Source organism: Mustela nigripes, chromosome 4, assembly GCF_022355385.1.
Source record: "Mustela nigripes isolate SB6536 chromosome 4, MUSNIG.SB6536, whole genome shotgun sequence".
Lineage (NCBI taxonomy): Eukaryota > Metazoa > Chordata > Mammalia > Carnivora > Mustelidae > Mustela > Mustela nigripes.
The window spans coordinates 106098832-106120141 of NC_081560.1; the positions used below are offsets into that span (position 1 = coordinate 106098832).

The 21310-nt window shown below is 39.4% G+C and overlaps 1 protein-coding gene across 3 annotated transcripts in view; it reads left to right on the top strand.

The window, feature by feature from the left end:
• Nucleotides 1-21310, top strand: part of VPS41 (VPS41 subunit of HOPS complex) — a 182834-nt gene that overhangs the window by 58497 nt on the left and 103027 nt on the right. For all 3 annotated transcript variants that reach the window (XM_059397245.1, XM_059397246.1, XM_059397247.1), the window contains one exon: nt 16311-16385. In XM_059397245.1, coding sequence (XP_059253228.1) covers nt 16311-16385 — 75 coding nt within the window. The remainder of the gene's footprint in view (nt 1-16310; nt 16386-21310) is intronic.

Sequence of the window (21310 nt, forward strand, 5' to 3'; positions counted from 1 at the left end):
CAACCTCCCCCCCAAGCAGTCTTCCCAGGGGAAAGCTGGGATTCTGTTATTCCTGTTATTCCTGTCCCCGAAAACACTTGTGTGCCCCCTTGATGCCTGAGGAATAAAACAGAGCTCCTCTCTGCAGCCCCCAGGCTTCCGCTGTCTCGGCGACAGGATTGCCCGTCATTGTGGCCTGAGGTGTATCCAGACGTTATGCTTTAGCTCTTGCTGCCATGTGCTTTCCTGTCTTTGCCTATGGAAATGCTCCGTGTCCCACCTTCTTTATGACAGCTTTCTGGATGACCCCACACAGAAGAGCGCCTTTTTCATATTCATTCACTGATTGCTTCTTACTCCTTCAGTCAACATTTTGTAAGTAGGTCCATGGATTATAAAGAATGACAAAACACAGCCCCTGTTCTCAGGTTGAATAGGTTGTGGAGCTAGTCATATAAATAATGATCTGTAATATGGTTAAATGATAAAATAGAATGTCACAAAGTGCTGGATTCCCAAAGCCTGTGTACACAGACACGTTGAAGGCAGGTGCTGTTTGTCCACTTTTTCTTTAATCTGCTTTGTATCATGGAGGGTGTCTGGTAATATTGGTTGCTCCTTTGTGAAATGCATTTATTAGTAAATTTCTCTTCTGCACTATTCCCTCGCTAGGCTGATGACTTTGAATTTCTTTGGCAGCTCTGCTTTCCTTTGTCACTCTTTTTCTGTGTCTTTGTTGGATTCATGTATAAGTAGGGACAAATAACTCAGTTTAAGAACACATCATTTTCTGTCATACTTCACATATTATTATGTTTCACCATTTTGAAAACTGTCAGTTGTATTTCTTTCCAGGTCATTTATGTATGTAACACATGTTTATTCTTTTAACAGTGGTTTTCCAGCAAAACAGACTGTTTCACATAAATGGCATCATGAACTCGGCACCGTGTTGGGTCGTGGGTCAGTGCTCAGTAATTCTGGGGTGGATACTAGCAAAAGACACTTGGCTTGCTCCTTATGCTGTTGCTCAGACTGATTTCCCATTAAAGTTTTCCTCACTCAACTGCCAAAGTTAGTACCCGAGGCATCAGAAGGAGACTTAGCCAAAATGCCCCCTCTGAATTGTTCAGCAGATGGGCATTGCAGGCTCTGGGGAGAACGAGCTTGGGGACGGCTGCAGGTCTGTAGTGGCCCTGAAAGGTTATAGTCCTAAATAGGAACAGCTCTTCCGTGGGCTGCCAGCCTCATAAGGGCAAGGCCCACATTTACCGTGTTCACCTGGCATCCAGCACCGTCCCTGGAGTGTGAATGAAAGAGGACTAAATAAATACCTAAATAACAGTAGACCAAAAGCCTGACTTGGCCTTAGACTGAAGCCGTGTTTTCATCCATGCCCAGGTTGGTGAGGCCTTGTGTTGAGCAGATATCCTGTGCAAGCCTGCCTCCTGCCTCTTGTTGGTGGGGACGTAGCTGGTGCGGGCAGAAGATGCAGTCAGCTCTAGGAATCAGCAGTGTAACGGCTTCTTAGGAGGCAATCCCTTCCAAATCCTCCCTGCGCTTTTAAAGGTTGTCAGGATTTAGAACACGAACATCCATGTAATAAGTCTTCTGCAGGCTGGAAGGCCATTCTCTGCTCCTGCCTCTGTTGTCCTGACCTGGTAGGGTATGGCTATGGGCGGGAGGTCTGAGTCTGTCACCAGCCGGCAGTCCCCGAGGACTGTGGGGTCTGGGTGCTGGCAGATGCAGCAGTCTGGGCTCTGATGAGTCAGATGAGGTGGTAAATGCTACTGTCCCTTTTTCCAGCATCAAAGTCACCCCCACTGTGCACTTGGGGAGGTGGTGAAAATGCTTGATTAGGGGATACTATTTAATTCTTTCTTTAAGATTTTTATTTATTTGAGAGAGAGAGAGGAAGGAAGGAAGGACGGAAGAAAGGAAGGAAGGAAGGGGAGGAAAGGAGGGAGGGTAGGAATAGGGGGAAGGAGAAGCAGACTCCTTTCTGAGCATGGAGCCCGATGGGGGGCTCTAATCCTCTGACCTGAGTAGGAATCAAGAGTAAGATGCTTAACTGACTGAGCTACTCAGGTGCCCCAGAGGATACTCTTAAAAGGTCTAAGTATTTAGGAATGTTTCAGTGGCTTGCAAAGACTGACTGATAAGCAGTCTTAAAAATGCAGAAAATTTAAGCTCAAGTTAAAACCGCCATGACACAATGAATGGACAGAATTCTTTTCTTTCTCAACAAAGTGACTCTTCCTGAGAACTTCTTTCTATTCTTCTCATTCCCAAGACTGTCAAGGATTTTTTACTTCTTGAGGTGCCTGGGTGGCTCAGTGGGTTAAAGCCTCTGCCTTCAGCTCAGGTCATGATCCCAGGGTCCTGGGATCGAGCCCCACATCAGGCTCTCTGATCAGCAGGAAGCCTGCTTCCCTCTTTTTCTGCCTGCTTGTGATCTCTGCCTACTTATGATCTCTCTCTCTGTCAAATAAATAAAATCTAAAAAAAAAAAAAAAAGAAGAAGTTTTTACTTCTTTTAGATGATTTTCAAGACACTAGTTAGAGTTTAAATCATTTTCTGGGACATTGATTTTCTAACAGGGTAATTTCAGTTTTTGATCATTAAGATACAAGTTAAATTTAAGTGGCAAATTAGAGATATTTAATACATTTGTTTTTTCCTACCAAACAGTATTTTTTTTAATTTTTTTAAAGGTTTTATTTATTTATTTGACAGAGAGAGAGAGACAGAGATCACAAGCAGGCAGAGAGGCAGGCAGAGGCAGAGAGAGAAACAGGCTCCCCGCTGAGCAAGGAGCCCAATGTGGGGCTCGATCCCAGGACCCTGATCATGACCTGAGCTGAAGGCAGCGGCTTAACTTACCACTGAGCCACCCAGGCGCCCCTCAAACAGTATTTTTGTGGAAGTTACAGAATATTTATTAAGGCTATCAGGAGATGTAGACAATGTACTCTCTCTTAAGGTAATTTAATATTTACTCAGAGTTTTGCAGCATCAGAAAAAAGCTTTGATGAACCATAAAGCTACTTGAATCATGAAAGGAAATGTTCTGTCGTTCAGTACGCTGTGATGCTGGGAGGGTATTTTGGAATTCTTGCATTAGAAATACAATGGACACTACCTCAAATAGCAGACATGTAATTGTTTCACATTAAAATAACTGTGCTTAATATTTTAACTAACATATAAGTTGTTTAAAATACTTTTTGCTCAGAAATCAACCTTGTTTACATAATAGGTTAGTACTTTGTTTTTAGAGTATGCAGTTTCATTTTTTCAAGCTTTATTGCAATATAATTGATGTATAATATGTAAGTTTAAGGTGTACAGTGTTAATGAACTGACACACACATATTTCAAAATGTTTACCACAGTCAGGCTAACTTCTGCCTCATATAATTACCATTTGATGTTGTTATGGTGAGGACATTAAAGCTCTTCTCTCACAGCAACTATACAGCAACTGTATAGAACACAGTTTTGTTTACTACAGTCACCATAGTGTACCAGAGAGCCCCTGAACTTCCTCATCTATAACTTTGTACCTTTGACCAACATCTCCCTATTTCCTCACCCCCTCATCCCTGCAACCGCCATTTTACTCAATTTCTAGGAATTTGGGTGTTTTCAGATTCCACATATAAGTATTTGTCCTTTTTGGTGTGACATACTTAGCATCATGCCGTCAAGGTCCATCTGTGGGGTTGTAAACGGCAGGATTTTTTCTTTAATAGCTGAATAATATTCTATATATATATGGAATATATAATAATATATAATATACACACATGTATGTATATATACACATATATGTACACATACATAAAAATGTGTATATATATGTGTATGTGCATATATACACATCCCCTCTGTGTGTGTGTGTGTGTGTGTGTGTGTGTGTGTGTGTGTATGTACACACACACATTTTCTTTATCCATTCATCTGTCAGTGGATAGTAAGGTTGTTCCCATATCTTGGCTGTTATGAATAATGGTGCAGTGAACATGGGAGTACAGATCTCTTTGAGATCATGCATTATTACCTTTGGATTTATACCCAGAATTGAGATTGCTGGGTCATGTGATAGTTTGAGTGTTGATTTTTTTGAGGAGTCCCCACACTCTTGTCCATAGTAGCTATACCAACTTACATTCCCAGCAGCAGTGCACCAGGGTTCCCTTTTTTCCACATCCTCACCAGCATTTGTTAGCTATTATAATAGCTTTCCTAACAGGTGTGATGTGATAACTCATTGTGGTTTTGATTTGCATTTTCATGGTGATGAGTGACATGGAGCACCTTTCCTGTACTTGTCAGCGATTTGTCTCTGTTCTTTGGAGAAATGTCAGTTCAAGTCCTCTGCCCACTTTTTTTTTAAGATTTTATTTATTTGAGAGAGAGAGAGAGAGAAAGAGAGTGAGCCTGAGAGGGTAGACGATCAGAGGGAGAAGCAGACTCCCTGTGGAGCTGGGAGCCTGATGTGGGATCCCTAGGACTCCTGAGCTGAAGCAGTTGCTTAACCAACTGAGCCACCCAGGCACCCCCTCTGCCCATTTTTAAATCAGATTGTTTTCGTGCTGTTGAGTGGTATGAATTCCTTGTATATTTTGCATATTAATCCTGGATTAGATACATGGTTTGCACGTAGTGCCCTCTGTTCTGTAGGCTGCCTTTTTCATTTTATTGATCGTTTTCTGTGCTGTACAGAAGGCTTTTAGTTTGATGTCATTCCACTTGCTGCGTTTTGGTTTTGTTACTTGGTGCTTTTGGTGTCATGTCCAAAAAAATCATTGCCCAGACTGTCATAGAAGATTTCCCCCTATGTTTTCTTCTAGGAGTTTTATGACTTCATATCTTACCTTTAAGTTCTTAATCCATTTTGAGTTAATTTTTGTAAGTGGTATAAGATAGGGGTCCTGTTGTATTATTTACATAGGAATATCCAGTTTTCCCACCATTTATTAAGGGGACTGTCCTTTCATCATTGACTATTCTTGAAATACTAAGTGATAGCATGGGTTTATTTGGGCCCTTGATTCAGTGTCCACGTTTATGTCAGTCCTATACTGTTCTGATCAATATAGTTTTGTAATAAAGCTTGAAATCAGGAAGTGTGAGGCCTCAGCTTTTTCTTTCTTAGGATTAATTTGATTATTTGGAAACTTGTGGTTTCCTATGAATTTTAGGATTTTTTTTCTATTTCTGTGAAAAAGAATTTTTTTTGAAAGTATAGATTTATAATTGGTCAGTAGTTGTTTGTAGAATAAAGAATATTTCAGCCACATTATCATACAAAATTTGAAACATAACTTCTATGAGGTTGTGCCTCCTTTCTCCATTACTCCTTCCATTTCTTCAGAGTGGAAAACAAGGACTTTGTAGCTTTTTAAATTTTCCAATTATTTCCCAAATTGGAATGAATTTGCTGCTGACAAAGCGTTTTTCTTCCACCCGCAGAAACAGCAGCTTCTGTTAAAAGCTGGATTATCACATCAAGAAGCTCGAATTAATGTAGTTATTAAATCTTAGAGAGATAGGATCATCTTTAAAACCTCGCAAGCATACACTTTCCTTGCATACTGTTTTAACAATGGAATGCTGCGTAGTTAGTATCGTGGGGCAATGAGTGCCAGATGGGGACTGTCAGTTCTTCTTCAGCTATTCAAGCCTGGTACTGAGTATTGAAACCCTGAGATGAAATCTGAGAGCAACGGAGACAATTTGGGAGTTTATAGCTAAAGGTTAGGTTGTTCTGGCCATAGAGTAAGTCAGAGAGAAAATAAGGGTTTGTTTTGTAGATGTGTAGAAACCCCTCAAGTAGATGTATTTTTCAGAGACTTCTTACATCCAGCTGGAGGTCTTGCTCACCTCGGGGTGTATCATCAGGGGAGAGTAAAATAAGCAGTAAAAAGAGCTTTTCCCAAGTATGAAAGAACAGGCGTTTGCTTTTCACACGTGTAATGTAAGTGCAGCTTGCTCTCTAAGTGTGACTACAGAGCATGAGGCTGCCTGGGTGGCCATGTGCATGTTGGGATTGCTAACTAGAGGATCTCAGAGAACGAAAGTGAAATCCATCTTCCTTCTTATTCATTCCGCTCCGTGTCCATGGGGATGCAGCATTTGTGAAGGAATCAATTATCCATTTGTTAGTCAGAGGAGCCTTACAAATTATACATTAGCAGATTGATTCCTTAGGTTCGCTGTTGGGGGACCGATAGCTTAAGGTGGGATGATGAGGAGTGTCGGGGGAAAAGAAGTTGCCACAAAGAACACCATTAAAAGCAGCTTTCGAAATGACCGTGAATTTATTCCTAATTGAAGAGCTGACATAATCCATACTAAGTGTATTTATTTCAGGCATTTTACATTAGGTAATTGATTATCACATGAGGTGTACATGTTGGTAATTTTGCCTTTTCTTTAAATTTAAGAACTTGAGACCACCTGTGGTGGACTTGGGCTTAGAAGGTATGGGCCAGTCCGCACCCCCTCCTGCTTAGTCAGGCCTCTTTTTTTGTTCCATTAAGGAAACATTTTTGTATGTTCTATAGTGTCAGCTTGACATTATTGATTTTTGAACAAACTCACTTATATTGTCCAGAATTCCAAACATGTCTCCATTAGGAATAAAATTGTAGCTAATGGAAAATACAGCTGAGGCCATTTTTCTTGGGTCTTTTTTTTTTTTATCTCGGGTCCCTTTTCTTGTTTACATCTACTCCAGTATCCCAGCTTGGCAGATACACCCCGTAAATTCTGTGTGTAGAACAGGCAATTAGATTCCACATGGAAGAAAGATGGACTCCTGCACTACAGTTTCCCTCCTTACCCTTTCTCTTTTCCCCATTCATTTCAAGTATGCAGAAATGGCAGAAATGCATAAGGCATTTCTTCCTTTTTCTGTGAGGAACCTGTGCCAGTCCTGCTTCTTGTGCCATTGACAGCTGCCATGCTGAAATCCTGTTCTTTATTTGTTTTTTATCAAATATTACGGAACTAACAATAGAAACTGATGTGCGTAGTGATGACACTCAGTTGTCACTTGAGGTAAAAATGGGTGCTGCGCATCCCCAGAGTGATGGCTTTGACAATTAAGATAAATTTTGCTATCTTTTTGGTTTTAAATTAAAAAGCTGACTACATAATCATGTAAAAATATTTATCTTTGGATTAAAAACAAAATAAATATATGCTTTAGAAAATGAGCAAAACATAGAAAAGGACAATCTAAACAATAATAGTATCTCAGCATCCAGATAAAACCAGTGCTAATATGTTAGAGTATCTACTTCCAGCCACATATGTTATGTACAGATGCCTGTAAATACAGTTGTATTTATAAACCCTAGGTGGGGTTTACTGAGAGCTAGCCGAATTGTGAGAGTTAAAGGCACAGTCTTCCAGAGGATTGAGTTTGCTGAAGACTTCCAATACCAACTACAAGATCTGCAAGTTCCCAGATACACTCTCGTGGTTGATAATTAGTTAGAGACCTCAGAGAACTCACTGAAAGTTATTATACTCAAAATTACAGTTTATTACAAGGAAGTGATACAGTCAACAAATCAGCTAAAGGAAGAGACCACATAGGGCAGACCCTGGGATGCAAAATTCCATTGTCCTCAGGACGCATTACCACCGGGCCTACATGTGTGACAACGCAGGAAGCTCCCATTGCTGTTCAGGATTTTTACAGGGGATCTGTTATGTAGGAATGATTGGTTGATAGGTTGGTCGATATGCATGACCCAAAGCCCCCACCTGCAATCACAGGGTTTAGTCTTTCTGGCATGGCCCATTGAAAGACTGTGAGGTCTTTCACCTTTAACAGACATTCCTATCAGGATAGATTATCTCCCGGAAACCAAGGGTAAAGACCTGACTTCTCTTGGATTAAGTCACACTCTTTATTTTTTTAAGATTTATTTGAGAGAGAGAGAGAGAGTATGTGTGCACACACATGAGCAGGGGGAGGACAGAAGGAGAGGGAAAGAATTTCAAGGAGACTTCCCAAAGAGTGTAGAGCCTGACTTGGGCTCCATCCTGTGACCCTGAAACCATGACCTGAACCAAAATCAGGAGTTGGACATCAAATCAGCTGAGGTACCCAGGTGCCCCAAAGTCAGATTCTTTATTATATAATACATTTTTTAAACTTAATATTTTTGTTCTTTTAATTTTCATCATTTATATTTGCTTTTAGAAATTTAAGTAATTTCTGTTTCTTAGTATCTTACAAAAGAAACCTGCTGTGGAAAGCATCTTTGCAAAATAATTTTTTTTTTGAGATTTTATTTATTTATTTGACAGAAATCACAAGCAGGCAGAGAGAGGGGAAGAAGCAGGCTTCCTCCTGAGCAGAGAGCCCAATGCAGGGCTTGATCCCAAGACCCTGGGATCATGACCTGAGCGGAAGGCAGAGGCTTTAACCCACTGAGCCACCCAGGAGCCCCAATTTTTTTCTTTTTCTTTTTCTTTTATTTCTTCTTTTTTTTTTTTTTTTGTTATTTTAAAGATTTTATTTATTTCAGAGAGAACAAGTGAACGAGTTGGGGGTAGGCAGAAGGAGAAGCAGACTCCCTGCTGATCAGGGAGCTCCGTGCAGGACCCAGTCCCAGGACCACAAGATGATGACCTGAGCCGAAGGCAGACCAACTGAGCTCTCCAGACACCCCTCTTCTTCTTGTGTAAAATAGGCAATACGTATGTCTTTTGAAAGATTTATTTTTTTATCTCAGAGAGAGAGCACTGGGGGTAGAAGGGGGAAGAGGGAGAGAGAATCTTAAACAGACTCCACACTGAGTGCAGAGCCCAAAGCAGGGCCAGTCTCACAGCCCTGCTTAACCGACTCTACCATCTAGGCGCCCCAGAAAATACATATTTTAAAGATTTTTGATACACACGGCCAAATGATCCTTAGGAAAGTTTCTCCATATTTGAATTCCCACCAGTAGGGGACAAGGAGTGTCTCTTTGGGGACTTCTTTGCCAAAACTAGATACTTAAACAATCTTTGCCAATTCCATAGGCAAAATCTCTTGTTTATTTATATGTTATTTGTTATTACTAAGATTGACTCCTGTTCTTGTTTTAACTATAATTTGTACTATTTCTTTTGGGAGTTGACTGTTTTACTTGGTTTGAGTTACATGAATATGAAGTCCAAATATTTTCAAAAACTAAAGAAGAATAAGCTGTAAAGTTCTTTGCAATGTACATAACAAGAGGTAAATATCCCTAATCTTTGATTGATCTCTCATGAATCAGTTTTAAAATTATGGACATCCCAATAGCTAAATAGTTTCTTCCTCTAGCTGGATTCATGCTTAGAACTTATAGTTTAAGGTTGTTATTTTTACTGACGTATTAACTGGATTTTCTCTCCAATTTTATTTGGTGTAACTTATGAAATATAAAATATTTGTACTTTCGCATTAAGATAGGGAAAGGAAAGAGGTAGCAAATAAACATGGGCTAAATACCTCATCTTCTAAATGAGTCCGTGTATGCCATTGCACTGATTTGGAGCGAGAGATAATTCAAGTATAATTCCTGAAAATTTTTAAGTGATACTAATAGAATACAAATAGAATGAACAGCATTTAAATTGTCCCTAGATAGACAAAAGAAGTTGAGTAATATAGCAAAAAGACAATAATGGAATAAGGAAACATTATTCTAAAAAGTATAAAATACTTTACTGTTACTAAAAGAAAAATATCCTCAGCTTTGATATGAAATAAATATTAAGCATATTGGCAATAAAAATGCAAGAAAAAGTAGAACTTAAAGCAAAAGAGAATTAGCCAGCAGACCACATATTATATTGATTACATTTAGGGGTAAAAGGAAACTTTTTCATACCTTTGATGTACCCAATTATAGGGGATCTAATATCTAGACCAAAACTTACTTGAAATGCAGGAAGAAATGGGCAAAACCGCAGTTGTAATGGGAAGTTTTTGAAACATGTTTCTATCAGTCTTTGCTAAGTGAAGAAGAGAGCAGGATATATAGAAAGGATATGTAAAAACTGGATAATAAAAATAACATTAAAAATATGTGTATTTTGAACCAATAGAAACTAGATAATAAAAATAACATTAAAAATATGTGTATTTTGAACCAGAGAATACGTGTTAGTTGGAAATGAATAGCTTAGATTTCAAAGAACAATTTTTTTTAAATATACGAACCACATTTCGGACCACAATTGTAGTTACACTAGAATTTTATTAATAACTAGATAAGTAACCAAATAATGCTGTCACCATTCTTAGAAATAAAACCAAATTCTACTTTTCTCAAAGAGGAAATAATTATTGTATTATACATTATTTTTTGGCCTCTAATTTATGACCAGTTTACATAGTTAAAGGTAAATGCCAGACACTTGATTATTTTATGATTACTAGATGAGCAGTAACAACTAATGCACACTATATTAATGTCAGGAAGTTAGAATAAGATCATCAAAATTATTCTAAGCCAGAAAGGGAAAATTAATATACAATAAGAAATTAATAAAATAGAAAACATTAAAAATGAATTTTCAGGGGCACCTGGGTGGTTCAGTGGGTTAAAGCCTCTGCCTTCGGCTCAGGTCATGATCCCAGGGTCGTGGGATCACCAGGGAGCCTGCTTCCCTTCCTCTCTCGCTGCCTGCTTCTCTGCCTACTTGTGAGCTCTGTCTGTCAAATAAATAAATAAAAATCTTAAAAAAAAAAAGATTAAAAAAAATTTTTTTCATCTCAAAAATATGAAATGCAGTATTTTCTGGGAAAACCAAGATGACCAAAACAGAATGAGAACCTTTGAGTTCCTAGACAGTCATGGAGGGAAAAAATGTGATCTAAGAAATAAGCCACCGAAGGTATTAACCCCAGATGATTTCATGCACACGCTCTTTTTAATTTTACCTTAAGTTTTTTAATGTTTATTTTTATTGTGAAGTACAACTTGACAAGGCACATAAAATATTCAGTGAAACAGTGGTTATGATGCAAACCATCATGTAACTAGCATTCTATTGAGAATAGATGGTGTGAAATCCCCCTCTGCTCAAAGTCGCCTTAAAGGGACCCCACTGCACTGACCTTTATAACTGAAAGTGCTTGGCTTTTCTTTTTCATTTTCTGCCTTCTCTGTGTGCCCCCTCTGCGCTGTCATAGAATTTTGCCTATTTTTGTATGTTGTATAAACAGAATCCTGTTATACATACCAGGAAGGAGAAAAGGGTACTTGCAGACATTGCCACTACTGGAATAAAATAAAGGGTAAGACCGCTAAGGGGAAAATTATCAAATTTTATTTGGAGATGTTAAAGAAGGTCTAATACATGGAGAAATGGATTAGAAGAGTCAATATTGTAGAGATATTGAAGGAAAAGCTTTCAACATTTCACCATTAAGTGAAAATGAGGACTTTTCATCCCAAGAGTTTTTACCAGGAATGCCAAGAGGTTGTTTTTTTGTTTGTTTGTTTGTTTGTTTGTTTGTTTTTACCAGGAATGGTGTTGAATTTGATAGCTTTCTGCAACTAATGAGATGATCTTTGGATATTCTTCATTTATTTTCTTAATGCAGAGAATTATATTAGTTCATTTCCCTATATTATACCAACTTAGGACTTCTGGAATAAATTAGGCTTTTCTGTATATGCTGACTTTATTAATATTTTCTTTAGGATGTTTCCATTTATGCTCATGACCAAGATTCACTTGTACTTTTCGTTTCTCATAATATCCTTGTTGAGCTTTGTTATTATAAGAGTATGCTGGCTTGCTAAAAAGATTTGGGAAACATATCCTTTCTGTTCTGTTCTCTGGATGAATTTGTGTGTGATGGGAATTTTTTATTCTTTGAACTGTCATGAATTTATATTGTAGTGAGTGAATTTGGCAGTGAAAAAGTTAAATAAGTAAAATACATAGTAAGGTAAGTAGTGGTAAGTGCTGCAGGGGAAAAATAAGCCAGTAAAGGAGTTGTGATGTTTGGGTAAATGTTGAAATTGTAGGTTGGTGGCCAGAGAGCATTGCTAAGATGACTACCTGTGAAGATTTGGCAGAAATGCATCTTGGGCAAACGGGTGCAAAGGCTCTAAGGCAGGAAGACAGCAGGGAGGTCATCATGGCTGGAGGAGAGAGAACAAGGCAGAGTGTAGATGAGGGGAGAAGTTGGCGGGAGGGCTAGAACCAAATTGTTGAGGACTCTCAGCTCATAGTAAGAACTTGGGGTTTGCTTCTGAGTTGGGAGACCATTGGCAGATTTTCAAGCAATGGCATTGTCTGGTCAGTCTGTTAACAGTATCTTTCTGCTGATTTTTTGGGAACACACTTCTTGGAGAGTGACAGCAGAAGCAGGGTCCACTAGTTATGAAACTATTAGGATGATCCAGACAAGAATGATGGTGGCTTGGATGGCAGCTCTAGAGCTGGTGAAAGTGGTCAAAGTCTGGATAAATTTGGTTTACGTGATGGTAAGAATTGCTGGCAGAAACACAGTAGAGTGTGAAGGGAAAACAGAAGTCAAGGATGGCTCCAAGGTTTTTTGCCCTGAGCAGCCAGAAGAATGTAGTTGTCTGTAACCGGGATTAGGGAAACATTAAGAAGGGCTCTTTCATAAGGGAGCATTGGGATCTTGGGTTGGGATACACTTTAGCTGAGATGCTTGGTAGGCATCCAAGTACATCTGTAAAATAGGCAGTTCTAAATATTGGTCTGAAAGAGGGAGAGGCCCAGTCTAGAGATAAAATTTAGCAGTCAGTTCATGGCTTGGAAGAAAATAACCAAAGGAGAAAACACAGATGTTAGACTGAACCATGAAATATAGAAATCAGGAGATTGGGAGAATCTGACCAAAGACACAGAAAGGGGAGCTGGAAATGTCAAAGAAAAACCAGACAAGTGTGGTATCCTGGAAGCCAAGAGAAGGGGAGAGTTACCAGCAGTGTTACATCCTCCTGTTAGTTAAAGCAAGTTAGGCTTGAACACTGACCACTCTATTTAGCAACATGAGGATTATTTCATCTTTAACGTCACACAGAACACATCTTTAACTTCACAAATCCTGAGAAAACCCAAGGAAAATGTGGAGAACTATGGCTTGGTCTTGCCTTTTACCAGAAAGAGAACATACCATGTGTATTATAATTAAGTCAATGATGAATTGATACAGCAACGGACAAAGACACCACAGTTGAAAACCCAGAAAGGTATCTGAGGTGAATATTTATTATATGACAAACAGTTCTCTTCAGAAGAAGGATGGATTATTTAGTAAATGGGGCTTCCCCAACCGGATATCCATTTGGGGAAAAAAATAAGTCCCCAAAGTATTAAAAACTTTAACATTAGAAATAAAGCAATAGCCGTCTTCCAATTTAAAAAAAAAAAAAAGACCACATACAATGTCCGGGTGAGGTATTGTACCAAGACCTCATACCCTAAAAATAAAAAGGAAATTAACAAGAAAATGACAAACATGTCCATAGAAAAATGAGTATGAGCTGTCTGCAAATAAGCTCAACTGCTTGAGCAGATTAATTGACCAACAGACTTAAGAGAAATGCTTATGTTTATTAGTAGTCAGGGAAATAAATCAATGAATATTGATCTTTGGCAGAAAAAAAAGTAAAGAAGAAAAAATTCTGTTGCTCACAGAGATGTGAGGGAAAGAGGACTCTCAAACCTTGTAGATATGCTTTTCCCTGTAACATTGCTAATGTGGTGGTACAGATTCTACTGAGGGAGGAATTCGTTGTAATGATAAAGAAGGACTGCATTCAGAGGTGGGGCTCAGTTTTGTAGGCCTGGAACAGCACTGTCCACTAGAACTTCCTGCAATGGGGAAAATGTTCTGATTCATGTGCTGTCTGATACCAGATGCTGGTCACATGTGGCATACTTTGATTTTCTGCAGTTTTTGATTCATACGCAGAGACTGCCATGTTAGACAGGACAGGAAAACTCAGCATTGACAGGCTACGTATCCCTATTAAAATGTAATTTGAGATAAATATGTTATATATTATATATAACCATACACACACACACACCCCAAATATAACCAAGATACCTTATAGCCATGATCTATGCTTATGAAATCTATATAAATAGTTAAATTACAGTCAGGGGGTTATATTTGCTAGAGTAAATGGGTATTAAAATGTTATTTGATGAACAAAATGATGAGCTTTAGGAAACTGGTCCCAGAGGATACTCAGTGAGGAAAGCATTTATCCAAAGAAGACACAAAAGCTGAGCATTCAGGCTTCTCAGCCAGGAGTCCAGACGCGCTGGCCTCACTGCTCTCCCAGTTCAGCTTGTATTTTGTTTTGCGTATTCCTTGCCACCCATCGTCCATCATGCTCCCTGTGCTAGGCACTGTCCCCTGCTCTCTAGGTTGGATCCCTGGCACTTTCTCTTTTGTTATTCTCATCCCTGGACTTTGGTTTATTCCCCTGTAAAAGGGATCAAATATCTATCTACAAGGTCCTTTCCCCTTTTAACGTTCTAGAAACTTTTAAATTTTTTTTTACTTATTTGAGAGCAAGGGAGAGCATGAGTGGGGGCAGGAGGAGAGGGAGAAGCAGACTCCCCGCTGAGCAGGGAGCCACATTCGAGGCTGGATTCCAGAACCCCAGAACCCCGGGATCAAGACCTGAGCCAAAGGCAAACACTTAAACCAATGAGCCACCCGGGCACCTCAACATTCTAGGAACTTTAAGGAGATAAGGTTCCTTTTCATAGACTGCATTTCAGGAGTGTTGCTGGTGCAATGACCAACATGAGGAAGGGCTCTGGGGTCAGCTGTCTCACCCTGCAACGGAGGAATTTCTCTCAACAGCATGTCCGTGGGTGGCCTTCTGAGGTCTGGGAGTCTTGGTCTGCCCTAACCTTTGGTTACTAGCTCTGAGATACTTTCCACTGAGAAAGGAACATTCCATTTTGTATTTTTCCATTAATCCTTATCAACAAGCCAAATTATCTTAAAGTTAGATACTTTATTTTATTTTTTTAAAAGATTTTATTTATTTATTGGACAGAGAGAGAGATCACAAGTAGGCAGAGAGGCAGGCAGAGAGAGAGGAGGAAGCAGGCTCCCCACTGAGCAGAGAGCCTGATGTGGGGCTCGATCCCAGGACCCTGAGATCACGACCTGAGCCAAAGGCAGAGGCTTAACCCACTGAGCCACCCAGGCGCCCCTAAAGTTAGATACTTTAAAAAACTAATTTGCAGACTCATGCCATAACTGATGAAGGCTTTTCTTTTCCATGCTTAGTTCTATCATGTTTTGTATAAAAGAGCAGGAAAGCGCCATTATTTAGGAAGAGAATAAAAGCTTGTCATTTTTTAGTGTTGTCATCATTTACCGGTCTTGACTTCTATTGGAAAATCCACCTATTTGAATGTTTTAGTAGGTAAACAGTTGGCTACATAGAAAACGAGAAAGCTGTGAAAAATAATAAAAGTCCTGTTGTTTATTTATGCTTGGGAAAATACATTCAAAGTAGAATGTCGGTCTTGACAGACTTTTTTTTTTAAACATCTATTTATTTATTTGACAGAGAGAGAGAGAGAGAGAGAGATCACAAGTAGGCAGAGAGGCAGGCAGAGAGAGAGAGGAGGAAGCAGGCTCCCCGCCGAGCAGAGAGACCAATGCGGGGCTCGATCCCAGGACCCTCAGACCATGACCTGAGCCAAAGGCAGAGGCTTTAACCCACTGAGTCACCCAGGTGCCCCAGTCTTGACAGATTTTTAAAATTTGATATTACGAAAAAGAAGAGGGATAACAAATTAGTGAATATCAACCATGCCTTGTACATTTTCCCCCAGAAAGTACTAAGCATAAAGTTTAAATTCAACGTCAGTTTAGTGATTTATGAGAGAAGAATGTACCAAACTGGAACAGTCAAAATTTTTCTTTGCCTCATGATTTTTTATTTTTGGCGTTTGTTACGTTCTTTAATGGATTTGGTTTGGAAGGAGTTTTAGGAATGGGGAATAAATAGAAGAGAATACATAAAAAGGAATATAACCTGTAACAAAAATAACATTTTAGGTGGGACTTGAAGCTCGTGCAATACGTAATTTGGGGGGAAGTATTAGGTTTCCAGGTTTATTACGTGTGTGAGAGCAAAGCTGTACTTTACCATTTTCATTTCCAAAAACCAAATATGTCTTAAACTCACACATCCAAACTAATAGACGTTTTTCTCACTGAAATATTACAAAGAGCCAAAGCATTTGGATGTTGATGTATATATTTTCCTAAAGTTTTACATGTTTGCTTGTTTGTTTGTTTGACTAGAGTCCCGTGAAGATAAATCAGATTAGCCTGGATGAGAGTGGAGAGCACATGGGTGTGTGTTCGGAGGATGGCAAGGTATGGCAATGACATGGGCATGTGGAAAACACGATCTGGTTCTGAGGCCTGGGATGGTCTCCAACTCCAGGGGCTTGGAAACACACCCGGCTTACTGTATACCTGCTTTAGGAGAACCTTGATTATTCTTTTTGGGTATTGGACTCGCTTCCGATTGCTCATAATTAAAGTAAAATATATGTCGCACAAATGTGCCTTAGGAAAAGTAATTACAAGAATGTCAATAAAGTAACTAGTATTAAGCTGATTAACAGCTGTGGCAGGGGGACGTGTCACCTTAATCATTACTGCTGTGCCACTTGTACTTCAGTGACTAGTCTGCAGTCCCTGCAAGACAAGTAGTTTAATGCCTTTCTGCCATAAATCCACAAAATTGGATTTTGTGGGCATGATTTCTGTGGGCCGGTGGTTTTCATTTTCACACAAGTTATGAATGTTTCTCTTGAATTATAGAATCTTTTGATAAGCAATCATAGTTTATCAGAAGAATAAAGTGTCTTACAATGGCCACATTAAATAAATGTAAAATCAATATATGTACAGTTTTCTAAAAACCTGGCACCCACTTCCTCAACCGAGGACATACATCACTTGTGCAGTGTATAACTAACAATTATCAGTGCTTCTTGCTGATGTTGAGCTGTGACATTTAGTGGTTGTGGTGATTGATTTTCCACTTATAAGAATGTCTTTTTTGTTTTTCAGTCGATGGAAGTCTTTTCTAATGTTGGTTTGCAATGATAAAATTCTGATACACAGTGTATTTAAGCTACTTTTCTAAAATAACAGTTCGAGAAAAGTGCATTAAGAATCATTACACAGGGGCGCCTGGGTGGCTCAGTTGGTTGGACGACTGCCTTCAGCTCAGGTCATGATCCTGGAGTCCCGGGATCGAGTCCCACATCGGGCTCCCAGCTCCATGGGGAGTCTGCTTTTCCCTCTGACCTTCTCCTCGCTCATGCTCTCTCTCACTGTCTCTCTCTCAAATAAATAAATAAAGTCTTTAAAAAAAAAAATCATTACACAATCTTACATATTCCTGACTGAAGAGAGCACATTTCCTAATCTGATTTTGTATTTTTACATGATCTAAATTCACTGGGTCATTAAGATGAGTAAATGAAAAACAGTGTGCTCTGTGTTTACACAGATTTACACAGATTTCTTTTAGCAAAAGAAAAATGAAGTCCTCTTGACACACAAGAATGCATTTTACATATCTAAGCTTAATGTTGCCCAAAAGGTCCTTTGAAATGGTAGTTGGAACCCTGTGCTTTCCAAAGATCACTGTCAAATTTTACAGTATTTTCTAAAATCCTGAGGTGGACCAGACTATCAGGAAGGTGAGGGAGGAGCCTGGTACATATGGAAATTGAGAATTATCCGAACAATTGAAACCTTTTAGTATTTATGAATTTGTAAAGGAAGGTCATCTTTATTTATTTATTTTTGTCCTTAAAGGTGAGGAATTTGTTCTGGGCTGACAACCAATTTAGTTGAACTTAATTGTTGGAAGAGAATATTCATTTTTCAAATTGGAAAATAATTTTTACTGAAATAACTTAATCAGTGAATTTTCAGAACTTTAAATGTTGAATAATTATTACTTGATGTGGCAAAGTGGGATATTTTAATTGTGTCTAGTGTATAATGACCCTCAGATATCACCTGGTATACTTCTTGGCAAATACCTGTTTTCCAATTTAGGCAGATTTTTAACTGCCATATTTTGGTGTATACCTGTGATACTTTTTGTTTTTGTTTTTGTTTTTTAGATTTTATTTATTTGACAGAGGAAGACACAGGGAGAGAGGGAACACAAGCAGGGGGAGCAGGAGAGGGAGAAACAGTCTTCCCACAGAACAGGGGACGGGGTGGGGGGGTGCTCCCGTAACCCTGGGATCATGACTTGAGTAGAAGGCAGATGCTTAATGACTGAGCCACCCAGGCACCCCTTGTGGTACATTTTTAAAAACGGTTTTCACATATGTTTTATTAGCATTGATAGAACTGAAAATAGACATTTTGGTGCACATAATTTATGTAAGCTAGCAGTATTGGGAAAATGAGTAGCTAGTATAGAATGATCTGGCAAAGTGGTCAGTAATGATAAAAACACAAAGATTATTACAAAGATAAACTCCAGATATTTAGATCTAATGCATCTTTAAATGGCTGTTGTGATTTTTCTTTCTTTAGTGTATTAAGACCCCTAGATAATATATGTCACCTTCATACATAAACTAGAATCAATTTAGTGTAGAGTTCAGGGTGGAGATATTTTCTCTTAAAATTTGGGAGATGTTGCTTCCTTTTGTCTGACCTTTATTTTTGTAAACACGTCTGAGGCCAGCATACTTCTGTTCTTTCACAAAACCTTTAAAAAAAAATTTTTTTTTTTTGGTCCTGCCTTGGAGCTTAGAGTAATAATAATAACAACAATAAAACAACAATATACAGCCCTTGTAGTTCAGTTTGCTAAGTTATGTCTTGTTCAGGTCTATTTTCATTAATTTTGTCTGGAACACAGTAAGTCCTTTTGATCCATATACTGAAGTATTGTTTTCATTTCAGGAAAGTTTACTTCAGTTCTGATTTTGATTATTGCATCACTTCCATTTATTTTCATTTCTTCAAAGAAACCCAATAATACTTAGGCTGGAGGCAGTTATGGAGCAGAGGCTTATACTGGCTCTGTATTCCGCCTGCCTGGGCGGGATTTCCGCTGCTTCCTCCACTGGGCCCTGGGCATGCTGGGGGGCTGCCTGGGAACATTGCCAGGTGCTGGGTGTATGGTGAGTGCTCTGGGTTTATGTCAGCCATTTTCACTGCTCACCATTCACTTCTTAACCCATCGCAAACTGGCCTTTCCTCCGTCCTGCATTATTGTAGCTAAACTTTCCAAGGAAAGAGGGTGAATGGATAAGCACCGTTAACCCTTCTCCTTTTGAAAGTATGTATATTGTTAGGAAAACCTGTCATACTGCATGTGTGACGCACACGTGGGCACACACACTGTATGTGCTTTTCTTTCTCATTTTCTGCTCCTCCTTTCTCTGTAGTTAGGGAGTCTCTTGTTTGTTCCCTTTGCTGATTTGCCTTTTTCCAGTCTCCATGTTGCCTCATGGAATAACGTTTTATTCCATCTTGGATGTTTAATTTTCCTGAAGTTTTTCTCTTGCTCCTGGCTCTATTTTCATATCAGCCAGATATATATTTAATTTTAAAAATTTACAACTTCCTGTATTTCTTTCTTTTTTTTAAGATTTTATTTATTTATTTCATGGAGGGAGAGTGAGCGAGCACAAGCAGGGGGAGCTGCATGCAGAGGGAGAGGGAGAAGCAGGCTTCCTACCAAGCAGGGAGCCCGATGTGGGGCTCCATCCCGGGACTCTGGCATCATGACCTGAGCCTAAGGCAGATGCTCAACCGACTAGAGCAGCCAGTGTCCCTTTTGTGTGTTAGAGTGCCATGTAGTATATAGTCTAAAGGTTAGGAATGGAATCATGCTGCCACATTTTAGCTGTGTGATGTCAGGTACATTATTCCTATCTCTCTGTGCCTCAGTCTGTTTCCTCCTCTATAAACTGGGGATAATGATGGTACCTGCCTCATTAATTATTAGAAATAAATGAGTTAACATTTATAAATTGTTTGGAGTAGTAGAGGAACAGAAGAAACATGTAGTAATTGCTAGCGATCATCAGGTCATCTTTCGGCTCCAGACTCACAGACGTCTTTTCTTAGTGAAGTCACTGAACAGTTTTCCAGTTTTCTTTCTTTTTTGGCTACTAGTAAACATTTTTAAAGGTGTGCTTTTTTTCCCTCTGAGTCATCGGAATTGTATTCTGCAATATCATTTTTACCGACCTGTGTGTGTGTTTTGTTGCTTTTTTATCCATTCTAGAACAAGGAGAAGAGAGAGCTCTTTCTGAATCCGGGTTAGCAAACAGAGTCTGCATCTGATTGCTCTTGGCCCTACCTGTTAGCATTTTGGGTGTTGTGGAATCACCTTCTTCTCTCCACACAAGGACCCTGGGAAATGAGCTTGATTCCCTCTGACCAGAGCTCATCGGTTAAGACAGCTCCCCCAGTGACATGGGAGCCTCTGGTGCTGCTCCTGGGTCTCTGACACTCTTCATGGGTGGAGAAAAGGAAATCCAGTCTCCTCTGGGAGGGTCTCTTCAGCTCCCACCCCAGATGGAACGGCAGCTTCCATGTTCATTCCTGTTCCTACTTGCCCTTGTTTCTGTTGGAGACTGGGGTTTGAAAGAATGGCCTTTTCGAGGGAAGTACAGCCGGGGAGGTTGTCTGAGCCTCTGGCCACCTCACTCATGGTTCCTTTCCATCAGATGGGCTACATCGCCCGGTTTTCTGGTTGGCAAATACATAGAACTCCATGCTCACTTGGAGAAGATCTACACCTTCCTTATGGTTCCCTGAGAGCAGGTTTTCTTTACTTGAAGCAGTAAAACATATCACATGCCTTCCGTGGCCCTCACATGGCCCTATGGGTCTGGTGTTAATGAGAAATTTGCCAGGACTGCCATAGATTGGCTGTAAGGGCTCCTGCTCTGAATTTTCTCTTTTTCTTCATTAGGTATTTTTGTGACTAGTTGGGGGAGGTGGTTAGAGGATACCATTTTCAAAAAGACCCCTTCTGTTTTAGCCTTTAATTATAGGTTCTTACCTGGGATGAGATCTTCCTTAAAGCCAGAACTCTCTAGGCAGACATTCAGCAGATTCCTTTCACAGACGAGTATGATATTCACTGACAAAAATGGCAAAATAAATAAAGAGGGAGGAAGAAGAAATAAATAAAAACTGTTTTGGATTTTATTAGCTATGGTGGTATAACTTACAAGCAGCTCGTTTGGCCTGTCACATTAGTGAAATGAACCAAAACAGTGCAGATTTTACAAATC